At 40.4% G+C, this 21,800-nt stretch overlaps 1 protein-coding gene across 8 annotated transcripts in view; it reads left to right on the top strand.

Annotated features, from left to right (window-relative positions):
* The window catches only part of ddx4 (DEAD (Asp-Glu-Ala-Asp) box polypeptide 4), a 91,079-nt gene that overhangs the window by 30,147 nt on the left and 39,132 nt on the right, over positions 1 to 21,800 (top strand). For 3 of the 8 annotated variants that reach the window (XM_052032750.1, XM_052032807.1, XM_052032799.1), the window contains exons 1-4: positions 1,651 to 1,753; positions 10,712 to 10,827; positions 10,907 to 10,958; positions 15,116 to 15,184. In XM_052032750.1, coding sequence (XP_051888710.1) covers positions 10,759 to 10,827; positions 10,907 to 10,958; positions 15,116 to 15,184 — 190 coding nt within the window. In that variant the 5' untranslated portion in view covers positions 1,651 to 1,753; positions 10,712 to 10,758. Of the gene's footprint in view, positions 1 to 1,544; positions 1,754 to 2,214; positions 2,361 to 2,534; positions 2,562 to 10,711; positions 10,828 to 10,906; positions 10,959 to 15,115; positions 15,185 to 21,800 lie in introns of those variants that run through there. The other 5 variants (XM_052032775.1, XM_052032765.1, XM_052032759.1 and 2 more) reach the window with 4 other exon arrangements.

A 21,800-nucleotide genomic window follows, 5' to 3' on the forward strand; every position in this document is an offset into this window, starting at 1 on the left:
AGAAGAACAACACCTCATATTCCACCTGGGTAGTCTACAACCCAATGGTGTGAACACCGAATTTTCCAATTTCAGGTAGCCCTTCCCTCCTGTGTTCACTTCTCTCTCTCCTTCTGATCAGCCTCCTGTCCTCCCATTTTTGTTCCCTTTCCCACACCCCTCCTCTAGTTCCCCCTCACCCATTTTCATCCCCCTTCCCCTCCACCAAGTACCCACACACTTCACCCACCAGATCCCCTCCTTCATCTGGTTCCATCCCCCTTCATCTCTCATCAGTGTGTCCACATTATTACCTTCCTTACTTAATAGATTCCAGCACTTGTAGCTGTTGTGTTCCCACTTATCACCCTCCAGCATTGGCCTCCAACTTCACCCATCCCCCTTGCATCACCTGGCTCCATCTGCCCCTTTTTTCCCATGTCTACTTCTACCTATCACCCACTTCCCTCTGTCTCCCAACGACACTCCTCCCCCTCTCTCCCCCCTACCTGGCTCCTTCTGCTCATCATCCCTCATCCCTTCCCAGTCCACTTAGCACTTTCTGACCCCTGTCTCACCCCTCCCCTTCTCCTCTTTACACCAGCAGTCATCCCTCCCATTCTCGGTCCCGATGCAGGGTCTCGACCAGAAGCATTGACGATTCCTTTCACCCTCGCAGATGCTGCTCGACCTGCTGAGTTCCACCAGTAGTTTACCTTTTGCTGCAGATTTCAGCATCTGCAGTCCTTATGTCTCCATGATGTCGAACATTTGCCAAGAGAATGGAGACACGTGCTTTTTCTCAATTTCAAAAACAAACTTTATTCGTTACAAAAATATATACAAAAGAATAAACACAATGCAAAACTGTTTAAATTCTCAGTGTCATATAGTCAATACATTCAATAGTGTTAATACTTTTTAAAAACTATAACACCATTGCCACTCATGTAGCCCCTGGGGAGATAAATTGTTAGCAACAGGGCATGGCCCTTTCTATCTCAACTTGAGGAAATTGTTTTATACCTTTGACTTTTTTTTAGTTTTAACTATTATAGGAGATTGATAACTTGCAAGGATTCTCCCTGCTGTTATTTTATCTTTTAGCTGGTAGATCAATGATTTCCAGCACATTGCATCAAAGATTTCTTGGGCAATTGGAAAGGCAAACACGGAGTACTTAAAATACGAGAGACTGCAGATGATAGAATCTGGAGTGCTTAAGCTCTTCAAGTAAATTATTCTGTACAGAAATTCTTGTTTATAGTTTAGCATTTTGGGATAACCAAGGAGTCATTATCAATCTAAGTTAATTTTTTTAATCAACAAATTATGTTATGGATTTGTAATATATGAAAATGATCTAAGTAGTGGCTATCCAAATTAGCAATTTAGCTTTTATTTCCCGAGCTCTTGAAATATATTTTTAGGAGAAAAGAGAAAACAGAGACACCTTGACTTTAATAATTGTCATAATCCAGTAGGGAGCCATCTAGTGTTAATAATGTGCATGTACCATAACCTGAAATTAAACATTCAATTAAATGGGGCGATTAGCTGACAAAGAATGAAGGTAATCTTTCAGGCAAATACTCAGGTGAAGTACTCATGCCTTGCCTCGAGCGTCCGGAGAGTTTAGGACCCAACGGAAATGCGTGGTTTGTTTTCAGCCCGTTCTTGAGGTGAGAATGTTTAGATAGCGGCCGTTTTGATTGGTTGTTTATAAGAGAAGATTGTGGTTTCAAATTGTGTTGTCCGGGTTAGAGAGTCGCAGGTAAGACGTTGTAGGCTCCAATCATTGTGTAAATTGAATAACTGTTAAAATAATTTCTTTGTTCTCTGTATTGAAGCATCTGAGATTTTTTTCGGTTATATTTTTCCCTCATTCAGTGTGTTAATTTTATGAATCTTTAGCTACCGCTCGGAGTGTTTATTGCGTATTTTTTTGGAGTGAAAAGTTGACACGGTGGCGTAGAATCTTAAAGTGGAGTTAGTTTAAACTTTTGATACCTCGGGCATTTTCGATTCATGCGTATTGTATCTGAATCCTTCTCCCTTTATAGGGGTATGCACAAAGTTTCAAACTAGCGACGTAAAATGTTTATATTCATGATGCTTGGACACTAATGTCAATGTCAGCGTGCGTGTGGAGGGGGTTGGAATGCTGGCTGGAAGATATATATATATAAAATATATTGAGTAGTCAATGCACCTATTCATTTCCATGCTTTACAGTCTCTTTCTCCACCTCCTTCCCATCCTTTAAAAATAAAATGGAAGGAGGAAAGTTTTGAATTCCGCTAATCATTTAACTAAGTGCGGCCGAGTTGATGAGGGAGTCGGACTGCATCGACATGTCCAGGTTGCTACATTGGCTGCAGGTAACCCCGGCGCGAGCCGCTGGTCGGTGATTCCACCGCAGTCCGACGTCACACTGGGGTCGCGCCATACGCCGGGTGGGGGGGGGGGGGGGGTGTTCTGGGGAGCGCGAGCCGGTGTCACATGTGCTTGATTGACGGCCACGTGAGGCTAGAAAAGGCGCCAAACAGGCGTAGGGGAGGTGGTAGGAGGCAGATTTTCTAGTAAGTAAATGCTCATGTGGAGGAGGAGTTTGGTTTAAATATTGTAAATATGGGATTGGGGTAGCCCTCCAGGGAGCCACACGAGTGGCATTGATGCTGTGTTTTTTAAATATATAAAAAGATAACACTAGTGATGGATCTGTACACGAATGTAAAGGTTTGCACTGTTTTATTGTTGTATGTAGTTTGTTTTTTATGATGAATAAAGTTTATTTTGGAATATAAAAAAAAGTCTTGGACATGAAGGGCAAACTCGAAGAGCGCCAGTCTACGGGTATGCAGCAAGCGTGGGCAGGAGCCTGAGCACTGTGGGCTGCATGCAGGCTGGACTTTGACCATTCAGTGTTTCATTTGTTAAGAGTGGTTCGGTGTTGGATAAAATGTCTCGAAGGGATAAAGTGAGAGGCTGCCACCAGTTGTGGATGCAGTTGGGGAAAGGACCAGTTTCTCTAACAGTGGAAATGGGTTGAGAGATAAGAATGGGTGTGGTTGGATATTTTAGAAGTTGCCTGAAAGGGAAAGCATTTTTGGCCCTTTAAATGGAAAATAGTGGTTTTTTTTCATTCATCGGATGAATGATGAGAAGCTGTGCGTGTTTTATGAGGGATGCGGCATCGTTGACAACATCAGCATCTAAAAAACCCTTTTCTAGATTCATTGGAGATAGTAGTGTAATGTCTATTTGGACCTGGCGTTCTAGACTCAAAGGGCTGAATGGCCCACTTTTCTTGTGTGCGGGTACTCCCACAGTTACTTGAGTGGGAATTGACAGGGTGTTTCACACACTGACAAAGGAACAGCATTAAGATGGTGTGCAGTTTGGAAGGTGAAATTTCCAATTGGCTGATGATTGTAATGCATTGCATGTAATTGCCTGTGATGCATCTTTGGAATGCATACACACTGCACACTTTGTAGGAATGTCTGTTAAGCATGGGCTGTCAAACTGTTATGAGTTTTGTTGAAGCTACACTCATTGAGGCAAGTGGAGTCTTAACTCCACTTCTGATTGCTTTTAGCTTGTGCCTTTTAGCTGATTGAAAAGCATAGGAGAGTTGCAGGCTAGCGTCTTTTGTCGCCACTCTATTTCTGGCCAATCTGTTTTTTTTCCTGATAGTCATTGGTCAATATCTGGATCGGATAAATATCACCCATAATTTATCAATCCAAGCCTGAACATTGGTCAAGTCTTGTTTTGTGCAGTCACTTTTTCAGTGAGGGGTTGTGAACAGAACTGAATATTGCAATCATCAGGAAACTCCTCTGCTTCTAACATGGAGGAAACCTCATTAGTGTGGCAGCTGAAGAACTCCTGGAGTAATGTAATGGGAAAGAGTGGATTGGCTTCCCATAACTTTGTCTTTCATTGACTTCAATTTTATTAGAACTTCTTGATGGTTATTACCATTGGTTATTACTTTGATAGTATTGAGAATCCGTTACTGCAATTGTATAGGGCCCTGGTGTGACTGCACCCAGAATACTGTATGCAGTTCTGCTGAAAGTGCAACAAAGATTCACTGGATTAATTCCTGGGAAGGGAGAGGAGGAGTGATTTGATAAATGAGGGGAGATTAGGCCGACTGGCTAGAGGGTGGTGACTCTGTGGAATTCATTGCCACAGACAGCTGTGGAGGCCTAGTCATTGGGTATATTTAAAGTGGAGGTTGATTGGTTTTTGATTAGTAAGGATGTCGAAGGTTACAGGGAGAAGGCAGGATAATGGGGTTGAGAGGGGAAAAATAAATTAGTCATGATAGAATAGCAGAGCAAACTCCATGGGCTAAATGGACTAATTCTGTTCCTATGTCTTGTGGCTTAAAATGTCAAATTTAGAATGCAAGATGATAGTGAAACATACCAAAAAAAAATTATTGGGTTTGACAAGGTAGATGCAGGAATAATTTTCCTTGGCTGGGGTGCCTTGAACTAGGGTCATAATCTCAAAATATGGGGTATGGCATTCAGGTCTGAGATCAGAAATTTCTAAACAGCAGAAGAACTGTGTAAACCATACAACTGTTGCTGTTTTGTTAACAGCAATTGAAGGATCTTTGGTTTTGTAATTGCATGTAAAGATGTTGCAGATGGGGTGTGAATGTCCTTCTGTTTTGGTGTAGTCAGATCATAGTAAACAATAGCTAAGTTACAATGAGCTGGTGATTGGGCTGGAGCAAAAACATCTGTTGTTTTAAATGCTGTAGTACTTGTGACAATGAAATTAACACTACAGACTAATTATAGTGGCCTTTGTATGACGATTGAGGGATAAAGCAAAGTATGCCAAAGAATGGTGCTTACCATTACTAGTTCCTTCAGCTTTTTTGTGAATAAATGGCATTTGACTGCACTGTAAATAACAAACATCAAAAATAACTGGATAACATCAGTGCTACATGGGAGGCTAGGAAGTCTGTCCTGATGAGTATTTGATCTGAAATGTTAACTTTTTCTTGTGGATGCTGCTTGACTTGCTGAGTGCTTCCAGTATTCTTTTGATTGCACCGGGGAGAAGGCTGAGGTGAAGATTTTTTTCCTAAGTGAGATTTGCACTTTTATCATGTTCTGGTGTTGCAGCTCTGCAAGCATGTTAGCTAGCTCTCAAGGATATTGAACTACAGTCAGGTTAGGATATTGTGATGATGGCACTTGGTTTGTCCAGTGCACTCAGCTGTTATCACATGGAGTGAATTAAATTGGCTAAAGAAATGCAATAGTTTCCTTTGAGTATGAGATTTCCAATTAGCACTTTCTACCTGTAAACAACTGCCTTTTTTATTTTGCAATTGCATGCAGACTTGGCCTTCATTGGGGTTGGGGATATTGATGAGTCTCATTCTGTTCATTTTTTTTTGTTTTCTGCATTTGCATCTGGATGATATGATTCATTGTCGCACTATTGCATGCTTGCTTCACCTGTTGCAGAAGCCAATGCTGTGGCTTCACTAGTTGGTCTTTGTATTTAGGCTGGTTTGTGTTGCTCTGCTGTAATCTAGAGCAAGATGTGTCCACATGGTTTGATAGTAATGTTGGAAAGAGGCATATGCCAAAAGTCACAATGTTGCATTAGAGTAGCAAGTAATTCTGATGACTCGTAATTTTGAACTGCACAATCTGTTGAGAATTGCTTATTATGTGGTCCCACATCTTAAAAGCAGATGTAATTGCTATCAAGACAGGATTCTGTTTTGAAGAACTAATCATTCCATTGGCTTTGTCATAAACAGGTGCCTCTAACAGTCAATTAGATTGTGCCTTGGATCAGTTCTCTTGCCACCTGTTGCAAGACCAGGGCTTGGTACTAGTGTTGATACAGTATGTGGAATTCTCTCAACCAGACCACATTCTGTATCCTTGGTGCTTCTTCCAAGTGTTGCTCAAAGTTGAGGACTGATTTATCAATTGAGAACATAATCAGTATGGGATTTTCATTGCCCATATTTGACCAAATATCCTGAGACATGTAGGGTTGGAAGTCAGTGTAGATTTATTGTGCCTCTTCTGGGATATCAGCTGAAGAGTGATGGAGGATTTGGGAATGCTGGTTGGATTGAAGGGCTTGTTTCTGTGCTGTATGAGTGGCGAACAAATCTCAGAACTATCTGAACAATCAGCCTTGAGCAATACCTAGATCAGAAGGGGAAAGATACTGCTTTTGTTCCAGCTTTGAGGAAATGACAGTATATGCGGGATATGGCAAGCTGTGATGCGGTAATGGCATCTTCACAAGAAATACTATGCTACTCAAGCTGCATGGATTCAATACAAATTCTCTGAAGTCTCAAAGGTAAGAAAAGGCATAGACCATCTTAGAATTTAAACCAAACTGCTGGAGAAACTCAGCAAGTAGGGCAGAATCAGGTTTATTATCAGTGATATGTTGTGAAATTTGTTGTTTTGCAGCAACAGTAGTACAGTGCAAGACATTAAAAAAAGTACTATAGGTTACAAAAATAAATAGTGCAAAGGGAATAATGAAGTAGTGTTCATGGACCATTCAGAAATCTGATGGTGGAGGGGAAGAAGCTGTTGCTGAAAAGTTGAGTGTGGGACTTCAGGCTCCTGTACCACCACCTATGATGGATGCCACCTTCTTGAGGCTCTGCCTCTTGAAGATGTCCTTGGTGGCAGGGAGGGTTGTGCCCATGATGGAGCTGGCTGAGTCCACAACCCTCTGCAGCCTCTTGCAGTCCTGTATATTGGAGCCTCTGTACCAGGCAGTGATGCAGTCAGTCAGAATGCTCTCCACTGTACATCTGTAGAAATTTGCAAGAGCCTTTGGTGACACACCAAACCACAAACTCCTAATGAAGCAGAGCCATTGGCATGCTGCCTTTGTGATTGCATCATTGTGTTGGGCTGAGGATAGATCCTCCAAGATGTTGACACCTAGGAACTTGAAGTTGCGCACCCTTTCCACCACTGACCCCTCAACGAGGACTGGTGTGTGTTCTCCTGACTTCCCCTTCCTGAAGTCCACAATCAATTCCTTGGTCTGGCTGACGTTGAGTGCGAGGTGGTTGTTGTTGTGACACCACTCAACCAGCCGACCTAGCTCACTCCTGTAGGCCTGCTCATTGCCATCTGAGATTCTACCAACAACAGTGGTGTCATCAGCGAATTTATAGATGGCATTTGAATTGTGCCTAGCCACACAGTCATGAATGTAGAGAGTAGAGCAGTGAGCTAAGCACACATCCTTGATGTGCCTGTGTTAATGTCAGCGAGGAGGCGATGTTACTACTGATCCACACTGACTGCAGCCTCCCTATGAGGAAGTGGAGGATTCCGTTGCAGAGGGAGATAGTGGCCCAGGTTTTGAAGCTTGTTGGAGAAACAAAGGACTGCAGATGCTGGAATTTAGATGAAGAACACTGTGATGCTGGAGGAACTCAGCAGGCCAGGCAACACCTCTGGACAAAAGCAGGCAGTCAACTGAAGAAGGATCCTGACCCAAAACATTGACTGCCTGCTTTTCTCCATGGTTGCTGCCTGGCCTGCTGAGTTCCTCCAGCATGTTTTTCATTTTGAAGCTTGTTGATTTCATACTGAGGGGATGATGGTGTTGAATGGCAAGCTGTAATTGATAAACAGCAGCCTGACGTACTGTATGTTTTGCTGTTGTCTAGGTGCTCCAAAGCGCAGTGGAGAGCCAGTGAAATTGTGTCTGCTGTAGACTGATTGTGGCAGTAGGCAAATTGCAGCTGGTCCAGATCCTTCCTCAGGCAGGAGTTAATTCTAGCCATAACCAACCTCTCAAAGCACTTCATTAAAGTAGATGTGAGTGCTACTGGTTGATAGTCATTGAGGCAGCTCGCCCTGTTCTTCTTGACACCGGTATGATTGCTGCTCTTTTGAAGCAGGTGAGAACCTCTGACTGCAGCAGTGAGAAGTTGAAGATGTCCTTGAATGCTCCAGCCAGTTGGTCGGCGCAGATTTTCAGATACACTGTTGGGGACTGACGCCTTGTAAGGGTCCACTCTCTTGAAGGATGTTCTGATGTTGGCCTCTGAGATACAGATCATGGGGTCCCCAAATACTTTGGGGATTTGCACAGGTGTAGTTGTGTTCTCCTTTTCCATGCTTGCTCATCAGGGAATGAAGTATCATTGCCATTTATGCTGTTAGGTTTCGCCTTGAAGGAAGTACTGGCATGCAAACCCTGCCACGGTTGTCTTGCGTCCGATTGCCTCACATCTGGGAGGGGGGAGTTTTCATGTCAATGTTTTGGCTTGACCCTGCTTCAGAGCTCTCCAACAGTTTTTTGTTTTTGCTTCTAGTACCAGCATCTGCAGTCTCGTGCATCTCCAACATTTAGAATCATTGCATTGAATGTGGCGAGCTGTGTAGAGTACTACAGGAATGCCACTGGGAGTATTGCTGTTCCTAGCTCGTTTAATTAATGGATTGGACAAAGTCCAAACCAAACTACACAACAGAGTGGTTTAGATGTTGAGTTCACTTCTGGTCACAGGCATGCGGTTTATAATCAGCCATAATAAAGAATGGCAAGGCAGATGGTTGAAATAAAATGACTGAAGTATGAACAAAAATTGGAGAGTCTTGCACTTTTTGTTAAAATTACTTAATAGGGTAAATGGACTTGCATTCAAAATGTAGAAGTGATACTGAAATTAAACTTTCAGACATGGGCAAAACCTGGTAATAATTTTAAGTAATTGTAGTGAAGTGCTGCAAGTTTTAGTTCAATGACCAAGGAGGCATGTGTCCTTTGCTTTAGCAGGCTGGATCCTGTTAGAATGGAGGATTTCTAATATTGGACACATTCTACTGCCTTTAGCTCAAACTTTTGTTCTGTGGTTAGTCAGAACAGAAAGCCAAAAACAGTGCAGTAAAGGTAACAGCATATCTGGAACCTTGGTGAACGGTGAAGTCTAATGGTGTTTCTCAACCAAGCAAGTGTCCAAAAATTGTTAAGTACATCATGAGTGCATGACTAACATACAGATTTTATGATTCACTCAAGAACTTTGCTCTGTTAGCTCCAAGCCCCCCAAAAAAAGGTGAGTTGTGCTTGCATCTACAAAGTCTTGTCAGCATGTGGACTCTGAAGTTATAATTGGTCTTGTAATGACCATCTGCATCCAGTAGATGTTGTTCCATTTCCCTTAAATTCAGCAACATTACCACTAACCAACAGAAATATCAGTCAGTAAATTAAGCTGAACCAACTAATTGAGAACTCTAGTTATTACAGTATTTTGGTGGCTACTGTGCCTTGCTGAGCAACTCAATTCTTCAAAATCATCCAATTTCTGGAAAGTTCAAGTTTGGCTTCCATGGGTGATTTGCCTCTCTAGGATTTACTCTCATTTGGAAAAGCATGGGCTTAATGGGGATAATTAGCATTGCTTTGTGCAGGGCAGGTCACGTCTTACAAACTTGGTTTTTTTTGAGGAGGTGATGAAGATGATTGGGGTAGGGCAGTGGATGTTGCCTCCGTGGACTTCAGTTAGGCATTTGACAATGTCCCTCATGGTAGACTGATCCTGAAGATTAAGATGCATGGGATTCATAGTGACTTGATAAATTGGATGTAAAATTGGCTTGCCTATTTCAAATGGAGGGTGGTGGTGGAGGAGTGTTATCCTGACTGGAGATCTGACCAGTGGTGTTCCACAGGGATAAGTGCTGGCACCGCTGTTTGTGGTGTATATAGGAATGACTTGGATGAGAATGTAGCTGGGCTGATTAGCAAGTTCGCGGATAGCACAAGAGTTTTTGGAGTTGTGGATAGCAAGGAAGGTTGTCAAAGGATGCTGGACAGTTTCAGATGTGGGCAAAGAAATGGTAGATAGAGTTTAATCCAGGCAAGTATGAGGCCTCTTTTTAAAAAAAAAGGGAAGTATACAGTAATGGTAGGACTGTCGTGAGCTTTGATGTACAGAGCGATCTTGAGGTCCAAGTCCTTGGCTCCCTAAAAGTGGCAACAGAAGTAGGTAGGGTGGTAAATAAGGCCTACAGCATACTTGCATTTATTGGTTGGGGCATCTGAATCAAGTTTGTTATCACTGACTTGGATGACATGAAATTTGTTGCTCCGGCAGTAGTACAGGGCTAATTCTTAAAGTTACTAAAAATTACAAAAATAGTGTTTTTTTTAAAAAAAACACACACAAAGGAATAATGAAAGAGTTCACGGACTGTTCATATATCTGATGGAGGGGGAAAAGCTGTTCCTGAATTGTTGAGTGTGGGTCATCAGGCTTCTGTACCACCTCCCCGATGGTAGTAATGAGAAGTGAGCATGTCCTGGATGGTGAGTGTCCTTGGTGATGGATGCCACCATCTTGAGGCACTCTCTTGAAGATTCCCCCAATGGTGGGGAAGGTTGTCCCCATGATGGAGCTGGCCATGTTTATAACCGTCTGCAGCTTCTTGCAGTTCTGTGCATTGGAGTCTCTGTACCAGGCTGTGATACAAACAATTGGAATGCTCTTCTCCGTGCATCTGTTGAAATTTGTAAGAGTCTTTGGTGACGTACACAATCCTCTCAATCTGAATCTTCGGTATAAAAAGGATAAGATTAAATGACTTCATTCGATTAGAAGCATAAAATTGAGTAAAGTGCAATGGCACTATAGAAATTCTATGTATCTAATGTGTATATGTATTTGTTTATTTTGAAGGTATAGTTTGGAGTGCAGCCATTGTTTGAGTAGGTAGATTTTTCAACATGACAGAAGATTGGGATGCGGAACTGGGAACGGAACCTGTTACTGTTATCCCATCCTTCGATGACGTGGTAGGCATTGAAATGTCTTTACTGATTTTTAGATTCAATTTTTTCAGATATTGACGGATGTGTTTTGTTTTCAATTTAGGCAAGCGTAATGAATGATGATATCAATGGAAATCAATCTTCAGATTTGAAAGGTAATAACTGATAGGTAACAAGACACTTTGTCTTGGGTTTGTTTTTCATCAGTGATTTTTTTTTCTCTCTAGATCTTTCATTTGGTTAATGTGACTGGTTGTTCACTTAAAATCTGTTTGAGCCTACTAACTTCTGGTTCCTCGTGTTTTGTGACTTTCGAATTTTTTCCCCACTTTCCACTCGTGCACTCATTTATGGGCTCAGGCTTTCTGTTGCCCATTAGTAATTATTCAGTCTGATCATGCATTGAAGCTTAAGAAATAGAATCGTGAACGGGCCATATTGACTGCCCAGTCTGTTCCACCATTCAAGAAGATTGTGGTTGATCTGACCTTGATCTCTGCTCCATTTTCCTACTTGTTCTGCATAACACTTGATTCCCTTAGACCAAAGATCTGTCTGGGCGTCAAATGATTCTAACTCCTTGGCTCTGTTGGTGAATTTCAAAAATTCACAATCCTGAGGCAAATTCCTTCTCGTAAACCCCCCATATTCTGAAGTTCCTTCTAGTTGTAGACTCCTCCACAAAAGGGACCGTCCTCTCAGCAACTACCATGTCAATGCCCCTCAGAACTGTGCTTTGCCATAAGTTGGTCTCTGATTCTTAACTCCATTGAGTATAGGCCCACTTGGAGAACCTTTTCCTCATGAATTAACTCCATCCCAGGAGTCAGCCTAGTGGGTTTTTGAACTACCTGCAAAAACAGAACAGTAGTTCATAATTCTGTGATACTCCAGTTGTGGTCTCACTGACACTTTGTACAGTTATATAGCAAGACTTGTAGTAATGGCCAGTGTCCCTTCTGCCTTTCTAACTACTTATGCTAGCTATTTTACATGTGCAAGAATAACCAGAACCATTTGTATTCTGTTCTCTCTGTCTTAAATAATATTTTGCTTTTCCCACCAGCATAAATAATCTCATTTCTTTGTCATGCTCATTTTCCAAGTCCTTGCCCACACTCCAATGTCTATGTTCCTTTGTGAACTCCTTGCATCTTCCTCACCAATTTGTTTGCTCCCCTATCTTTCTACTCTCAACAAATTGTGCTACATTGCACTTGGTTCCTTCATCAGAGTTAATATAGATTGATACCCAAAAAGGACAGCTTCCCAAGCTGAAAATGACCTATTTATCCCAACTTTGTTAGTTGGCTGATTCTCTATATATAATGATCCCAGTGCTATGAACTTTGCGCAGTCACCTTTCCTGTGATTTCTGAATAGACTTTGAGATCCAAATGGATTTCAAATGATTTCCCTTTATTTGACTTACTAGTTGCATTCTCCAAGGACTTCAATAAATTTTGAATACTTTTCCTTGTCATATCACTACTTAGTGATCCTGATTTTATTTTCTGATTACCTTCTGAAGTGAGGAGGTAGATAAGAGTTAACGCATTGTGTGTCTGGTATCATATGGATCAATCCTGACGCATTTCCTTGAAGGATACCAGTTAATGGGGTGGGTTTTTACAGCAAGCAGGTAGCTTCACGGTTACTGTTGCTGAGGCTAGCTTTAGTTCCAGACTTAGTTAATGAATTGAAGTCCCTCAACTTTTGCTGGCATTTGAACTTGTCTCTGGATCAATGATCCAGAACTTTGGATGCTAATTGAGTAACATTTGTGCTACCACACTTTCCTACATTTTGTCCCTAGTTTTTCTACTATTAGGAATACTTTTAAATTCCATCTGCAGGTACCTGATGTTTGGTGTTCTGCATTAGTCTTGTGCTTGATTCTCTTTCTGCTGATTCTGATCTTAAACCATTTGCCCTTTGGAACTCATTAAAAAACCCTTCAATGACTTGGTTCTGTTGCTGTAGCTTTGAATCTTGAGTTGTTCTTATGGCTATTGTTCCTTAGATTGACATCTGCACTGATTTATGAATTTTTTGATCTGGCTTAATGGACTTCTTGATTGATGCATTTCAATTCCATTCTCTTTACATTGCTGGCAAACTAGATATGATTCTGCATAGTAATACTTGGTCAACATGCTGCTGCACTGGTTATCTCTATGATTCCTCATGGTTATATCAGCACTTCTGCCTTCTCATTCCACTAGGCAGCTCTCAGAAGAGTTATCCCATTTCAGTTATTCATTGGTATTCAGTTATCCCATTCAACACTTTAATTTCTGGCTTAGCTTCCTCCCTGCAGCTTTCTCTCAATTGGGTGTGCGAGACCCTTCCAAGCTCATTGGAAGTTGGCTTCACCATGCATATGTGATCTGAATATCCTTTGCATTTGTTCACGTGCATTTTTACTGGTTATACATTGGTGGTGGGGTGGGGCAAACAGTTTTTTTTCCCCTTTCTACCCATTTGAGTTATGAATGGTGTGGAACATTAAACATCAGGAGGGTCAGGGTCCAGGAACCAGATGACTCCAACATTGGTGGTAAAGTGGACAGTGAAGGAGGTTACCTTAAGTTTACAGCAGGATCTAGATTATGGGCCAAGGAATCCAAGGAATGGCAGATAGAATTTAACTCAGACAAGTATGAAGTGTTGTATTTTGCTAACCCAGGGCAGGACATGCACAGTAATTGACAGGGCCTTGGAGGGTATTGTAGAACAGAGACCTAGGGGTAAAGTACCCTTGAGGTGGAGACACAGATAGACGGGGTGGTGAAGAAGGTATTTGGCATGCTTGCCTTCATCGGTCAAGGTGTGGAGTGCAATAGTTGGTATGTCATGTTACAACTGAATAAATCATTGGTGAGACCAGACTTGAAGTATTATGTGTAACTTCCTTTACAATTGTTGACCCCTTCCCCAGCTCTGCTATTCTGACTGGACTCTTGTGTGTACCCTCCTTTTGCGGCTTTACTTGATGTCATTTGTAGACGTGCCATAAATCACTGGGAATTACTTGCTTATCCTCTCCTGCCTTGGGTCTTTATGTCCCTGCTGAAAAATATTTATAGTTCAAAAAGACCAACATTTAAACTGGTTCTCATCATTCCATGAATTTTTCTGCCAAACCATCTGAGAATAATATGAATTTTTAATTACTTTTCTGCATTTGTCCTTGTCCTTCTGCTTCTAACTCCCTAACTTTGCCCTGCCAACCTTTAACACTGAATTTAATAGTTGCCAGATTATATCTCAAGAATGGTTAATCTGTCAAATAAGCATTCTTTACAACTTGCGACCTTTATGAACCAAGTTGTTCAAGATTTTGTCATGCGTCTGTTACTTTAAGTTTTCTTCCCATTTAATGTCAGCTAAGATTGTCGACTAAATTTTCCAATGCTGCAAAAAATACTAAATTTAGAATAACAGTAAAATGTTTTTAATTTCTGCACTGTGCATTCAGAACTGAGAACTGCTTGCAGTTTTAAAAATTGGCAAATTGAGTACATGATCAGTCTGTCAAACATCTAGTATATTTGCATTTTTAGAACATAGAACATTACAGCACTGTACAGGCCCTTCAGCCCATGATGTTGTGCTGATATTTTATCCCGCTCAGATCTATCTAACCCTTCCCTCCCACATAACCCCCCCACTTCTCTCATTCATGTGACTATCTAAGAGTCTCTTAAATGTCCCTAATGTATCTGCCCCCACAACCTCTGCTGGCAGTGCGTTCCATGCACCCACCACTGTTTTTTTTTAAAAAAAACACTTACCCCTGACATCCCCCTTATACCTTCCTCCAATCACCTTAAAATTATGCCCCCTCGTGTTAGCTATTTTCACCCTGGGAAAAAGTCTGACTGTCCACTTGATCTATGCCTCTTATCATCTTGTACACTTCTATCAAGTCACCTCTCATTCTCCTTCTCTCCAAAGAGAAAAGCCCTAGCTCATTCAACCTATCCTCATAAGACATGCTCTCCAATCCAGGCAGCATCCTGGTAAATCTCCTCTGCACCCTGTCTGAGGCTTCCACATCCTTCCTATAACGATGCGACCAGAACTGAAGACAATGCTCCAAGTGTGGTCTAACCAGAGTTCTGTAGAGCTGCAACATTACCACGCTGCTCTTGAACTCAATACCCCGACTAATGAAGGCCAACACACCATACACCTTAACAACCCTATCAACCTGCGTGGCAACCTTGAGGGATCTATGGACGTGGACACCAAGGTCCAGTGTGGTTTCTCTGCCAATTTCAGATTGACTTTCTTTTGTGTATTTCAGAACACCGTAAATGGCAACCCAAATTTAATGGTCATCCAGATTGGCGACCCAGACGGGTTGATAATCAAGGTATGGAATAGATCATGATTTTTGCTAGGTTAAAAGAAGTTTCTCCTTGGTTTTCTTCACTTTATACCTCTTCCATTACTCCCATGCAAATAAGCAGTCTTAGCATTTTTTTTCACCTTTACTAATGAATACTTTTATAGTAAAGTAACAATGGTTTGCTGAACTGTTAAAGTTAATAATGAGGAAAGATCTTTCTCTTCCCTGACAGTTAAACATAAATCTAGACCACATGTGTTGTAAGTTGGAGATGCTACGTGATAACTGGGCTATCTAGAGGAAAAACATTAACAAAAATGTTGAGGATTATCCTGCTGGGATTTCTATGGTTGAACAACACGCAGAGACTTCTTTCAAAATTTAGAATAATCACTGAGGTTCTGTCAAGAATGGTGTTGATGACACCATATTTTGTATGCATTGCTCTGCTTTAGAAAAGGGGAGAGGCAGCAGAAAAGAGCTTTTAAAATATTAACAATGATCTGCACTGAACTTGTCCTTGGAACAGGTAATGTGTTCTCAGCAATGAATGCAAATTATTGATCTGACTAGGAAATTGGTTGTGTGGCAGAAGCCATATCAGAGATAATAGGCAGATTCTCTAATATGGCCGGTTTATAATATGGTTTATAAGAATCTGTATTGGGACTAGAAGATTTCTCTAATTATAACTGAATTGGAAAATCATGGTTGTAGGTTTTCTGATGCCAAAGGTGGCTGGTGTTGTAAAGATCATGGACAAAAGAACTAAGTTTAAGATGCTAATTGAGAGCCTTGGGGGAGAGGCATTCTGAGAACTGGCAGTTGAATTTTGGAATAGACAATTTGTAGGCAACACTTCTGACTTGGAGTATGAAGTACTTTATCCATGAAGAAACTTTGATCCACTGAACAGGGCTGACTTCAGAATTCAAGGATTGTTGTGGGAAAATATTCCAGGGTGTTATTATCGAGAGGGCGAGGGGGTTGAAATTGTCTGCATCTATGCAAAGACCCTAGTTGTATTATACTGTTAGTGGTTTGGGACCAGATGTTGGGGAAAGGCATTGACTTTAGAGTAAATACTGTATAAATTTGTCCAAAGAACTGAACTCTTGTGGAAAGATTGGAAAAAGTTTGACTGTAGTTCAAAAATTTTAAGGAGTGATTTAATAAAAATGGCTAGAAACTATTTCTGCTGCTTTGTGTCGAGGAAGAGTAAATTGTCTTAAACATTAGATTCAGGCTTTTCGGAAATAAAGCTAGGAAATGCTTCTACATCCTGAGAAGAATATAACTTTGGAACTACTAGAAAAAGGTAATTAATACCTGTGCATTTGTTAACTGTAAGTCTGAGATCAGCAGATATGTTAACTAAAGGTATTGCAGAGAAAGCTGGTGTGTGGTGTGAATTTAGAGTAGCCATGATCTCTTGATTGGGAGAACTGGCTCAGCTGCCTTCAGTGGTTGTGCAGTTTTTTATTTTCTGATCTATTAAGCATGTTTATGGAGTACTTTTAATCAGAAGCTATCATTTGTGATGAATCAAATGTTTTTAAAATAACTATTGCAATAACTTGTTTCCAAACTTAATTTTTGGCAAGACAGTAGGCTCAAATTTCACCGGTTTGATCTAGATATTTCTCCATTTATCAAAAATTAGTGGACCAAGTACCACATTGGAACTAAATTTATTGAATGCTGTTTAAAGGCTAAGTGTTCATTGGATTCCTGCTTTTTTAATAGCTACATGTTGTATCTGAGGTATCAATGAAGTATTGTGTTAGATGCAAGCCTTGGTTATATCATGTAATGTTGTAAGTACCCCAACATGCATTGTGCTTTGCCGTTTTATAATTGAGGCTACATTTGTTTAGCTCCAATTAAAATCTAAACACGTTTCCATCGTTCATAATGCATGAACAAAATATGTGATCCTTTTTTATAGATGTGTATTTCTAAGATTGGTAAATCTTCCATTGGAAGGCTGAAAACCTGAGGAAATTGTAAGATTCAAATGCTTTTATTTGACTTTCTTCTGAGCCATTTTTTTTCTCTCCCACTTCATAACATGATAGGAAGTAGTTCTATGATGGTGCATTTAAAGCTACCTTGTCCAGTTGATTGTACATGTTTGGGATCCCTTGGGTGAAGGGATCTTGAAATCACCTGATGCATGACTGCCATGTGTGTTTAATCTGAACATGCATTGCAACCTCCTATTGTAAAATGCTTTTGACATTTTTGAATGTGTGTAATCTCAAATAAACTTGCCCTAAATCTGTTTTCGTTGAATTTTTGGTTGTCTTGCTGACAGGACCCTAGGCCTAAAGTTGCAGAATTACCAGTTTAAGAACACATTTTAAAACATTCCATCTCTGACCAAACTTTTGATCACCTCTTCTGGTATCAAGACGTTGAATTTAATTGCTCATGGAGCATTTTGCATTAGGGCAGTATTAATGCAGGTTATTGTTTGGAATTTTCAAGGGTGCAATTTGAAAATAATTAGCTTTGTATTTTGTTTCATGTTCGACAAACTGCATAAAGCACAAACAGGCCCTTTGTCCTATTGTGTTCATGCCAACTATCCAACACCTATCTATTATAATTCCATTTACCAGCCCTTGGTCCATAGCCTTTGCATGGTGATTCAAGTGCTTATCTAGCTGCTTGAATGTTCTGAGGGTATCTGCCTCCCTGCCTGTGCAGGCAGTGTGGTCCAAACTCCAACCACTTGGGGTGGAGAAAGTTCTTCCTCTGCCCCTTGTCTTAAACGCATGCTGTCTAGCTTTTGATACGTCTGCTATAGGGAAATGTTTCCTACTACCTACCCTACCTATGCCCTTGAAGATTCTGTATACCTCTATTAGATCCCCTCCTCTGCTCCACAGAAAGCAAACTCAACTTGTCGTCCTAACTCAAATCTTTGTACACATGAGGGTGAATTGGTGAAAGCTAAAGGACTTAACTGTAAAACATTGTGCACTTCCTATTAGTTAACCCAAAATCTGCAGTTATTGGCATAATGGGGCTTGCTGCTGACCTAGAAAACTTCTTGTACAGATCAGGTCTTTGTCCACGTCTGTTTTCAGTTTGAAGACCCTTCAGCAAATGTCAATTTTGTTTTTCTTTCTACAGATGGTGCCTAATCTGCTGAGTTCTGGATTTTCTGATCTTATTTGAGATTTCCAGTATCTCTAGTTTTTCATTTTATTTGCTGTTTGAGATGATCTCTGGCATACTGCAACTATGGTGTCAGAAGGTGGCTGAACAGGCAGCACACCAGAGAATGCAAAATAAGTTGTTTATTAACTTTTAAACGTGGGTTACTAACTGCAGAGCGCAAAACGTCTGATGCTGGAAATGTGAAACAACGTTAAAAATGCTGTACATACTCAACAGGTCAGGCAGCATCTAAGGAGAGAGCAATGGTTCATGTTTCAAATCATGAATGCTTCATCAGGCACATGCAGCATTTACTGTGATTGTTATTAAATAAATGCCTTTGTTTAAGGAAGAGGATTACATAAACCAAGTTTTAGAATCCCTTTAAGTATTTGAGGGAATGACTTTAGGGCCAGATGGTATTAAGCATTATAGATTTGTGCTTCATTTTCAAAATTACTTGGACTTTGTATAATCAGCATGGATATCCATGCTTTTTTGCAAGGGCTGCTGAAATGCCTCCAATGTGTGTCGGTTCCAGTGATCGCTCTTGATTAAGGTGATGAAGAAAGCCTTTGGAAATGTGCTAAATCTCTAAACGTGAACATTCTGGTGTGTGCACAGGATTCAGTAGATTTGCTTTACTGCCAAAAGATGCTTGAGCAGAAGCACTTTTTTTTGAGTCAAGATACCAGAAATTAGTCAATCAGAAATTGCTGATTAGCATTGGGTATGCACTATTGTGACAATGGTTTAGCCACCTCCTAATTTTAGTGGTAAATGCTTTGTGTACTGTCATACAAATGTATATTTCAAGAATAAACATGAAGGAAAACATGAAGTACTGAAGGAAATGGATCCATCACTCTACTACTCAATTTAATTTGAGCAACAAATATGCTCAAATGCACGTGATAGTACCATGTAGACTAATTTATTGAGAGCACCTGTCTGATGATTGCCTCTTATTAAGATGGGGAAGAATCCAAAAGGTAACATGAGAAGTGAGTGGTGATACTTCTGGAAAGGATTGTAGTTTTGTTTTAAACTGTAAAAATCATGGGCTATGAGTAGATCTGATGACTGGGCAGACATGTAGAGAGTTTATAAATTTGTGTTCATCAGGAATGCAACGGTGTTCAAATGTCTTTTTGAAGCCACCTGGCCCACTAAATTCAAAATTGGGGAAACCAGAGGTAAGTGTAAACTTGATTGTTTTCTCTGATTGCAGTGACATCTGAGCATACATCTTGGGCACTTGTGTGTGCTAAGGTTTTAACTTATTGCTTTCTTGACCAAATATTTTTTAAAAAATGTTAATAACTTGAAGATTAGTTTTCCATTTGTCTTGGGTGCAGTATGTTTGTGTTAGGTTATTTTTCTGCACTTCATCTTTTTGCTTTGTGTACAAGAGCTCACCTTTCATGTTATTGCATTAACAAAATTGGACTTTATTGGACTAAGTCTAGGCAACATATTTTAAGATGAAAAATTCTTTTGCATGAAATAACCAGTAATTGTCTAGTTGAATCATTTTCATGTTTTGTTGAATTTAACCTTGTGCTGAATTAGCAATGCTAATTATTTGCCACTAGAGGCCCCTTTTTACTATATAAACACTGGAGAAAATTTAGAAATCTCAGATGAACAGTTAATATTTAGAGGCATTGCATCTTGGGATGGAATCAAGGAAAGTTCCTGGATAAAACAAGTTTTATAGTAACTTGTAAAGTAAGCTAATCTAATTAAATTTATCTCTCTCAAAAAAAGCAAGTGGGGAGCAGAAATAAGCAGAAGCTCCTGGTTGTAGGAGTTGGGACTGAACCAGTGAACTTTACTGGCCTGTATCATGTGATTCACTTTGTTACCAAGAATGTCTTTCCATCACTTTGGCTACTATTATAGCAGTCATTGATAGACGGATCAATTGATAGACAAGTGTAATTGTCATTCGACAGCTTCAGTAGATTGTGGACCTGAAAAGATGACTTTTTTTTGAAAATGGGAGAAATGCAGTATGGTGGGATAGTAGTTTGCTAATCTAGACATAAGCATTCAGTCCCATCTTGCCTGTTTTTTCCAATTCATTCTATTAAATCTGGGGGAACAGAACTAATAATAGTGACTAGGAATCAATAGGATTGAATTTTTTATCCTTGTTTGTCAGTGAAGGATATCTTCCCTCTGACAAATAAGATTTATAATTTTATATACACAGACACACTAAATCTTATCAAACCACCTGAAATATCTAACCAAGTATTGGATTTTAATTTGAAATGCTACCCCCGTCTGGTAATTTTTTTTGTAAAGCTCTCCTCTCTAACATTCAGTAACTGAACTAACAAATCACAAATGTACCTTTTTCAGCTGGCTTACCTGAGTGTTTCCTCTCCAAGGGACAGGTCAGATGGAACAATAATATGCAATCGGGCGACCCTGATCATTGCCTCTGAACCTTGTACAGTCCTTTATATTGTAAAAGGCAAGAAAACCATTTTGCTAATTACCATATTCCTTCAAACAATTAATGCAAGACAGCCCATAAGCTAAGGACACTGGCTACTGTTGGCTGGGAGTTGACAGGTGGCCTATGAGGCACTGTCTGATAAAAGTTACCTTTTTGGTCCTTGAAAGCTTTGAGTTTCTTGCAGAGTTTTTGTTGATGCTAATTTTCTGGGGCCAGGTTGATGAAGATAAGAGTGGATTAGGCAGTAATTAATCCAGTGCTTTTCAGTTCCTGTAATTTTGTGGGTGATGTGGACATCTTTGTGGTCCTTCACTTGGATGATGTAATCTAGCAATTGCCCGTGCCTGGTTGCCTAAAGGTCTTGCGCTTTGTTCCTCTGACAAAATGGGCTTGGCTATGATAAAACAATGCTCCAAGTATTTTGTCCAAAGGACAAGCACAAGAGTTGGATCTGGCCTTCCCTCCCTTGCTGATCACCATCTTAAAAGGTTTCATCCTTTTCTGATATTGAAGTAGTGCTGGAGGTTCAGTTTTGTCTCCCTCTGGGATGTGGATGATGGATTTGAGATCTGAGTAGAAATTCTCCCTGCCTTTTTATGTAGCTGGGTCTCAACCCAAAATGTTGACAATTCCTTTGATCCGCTGAGTTCCTTCAGCAGTTTTTCTTGCTTGTGCATAGCTTTTGGGTTTTATGTGTATGTACTGATGACAGTAGCATCTGGTTGGAGTGATCCAAAGAGTTGATAAGGAATTCACTTGTTCCATAGGGGCAGTTGCTGGGAGTATGGACTAGATCATTTGTAATTTTTAAATTTTTAAAAAATTTTATTTACAGCGTGGTAACAGGCCCTTCCGGCCCAACAAGTCTGCACTGCCCATTTTAAACCCCCATATTAACCTACCTGTACATTTTTTTTTAAAGAATGTGGGAGGAAACCAGAGCACCTGGAGGAAACCCACGCAGACACAGGAGAATGTACAGACTCCTTACAGACAGTGACG

This window comes from Pristis pectinata, chromosome 2 (genome assembly GCF_009764475.1).
Source record: "Pristis pectinata isolate sPriPec2 chromosome 2, sPriPec2.1.pri, whole genome shotgun sequence".
Taxonomy (NCBI): Eukaryota; Metazoa; Chordata; class Chondrichthyes; order Rhinopristiformes; family Pristidae; genus Pristis; species Pristis pectinata.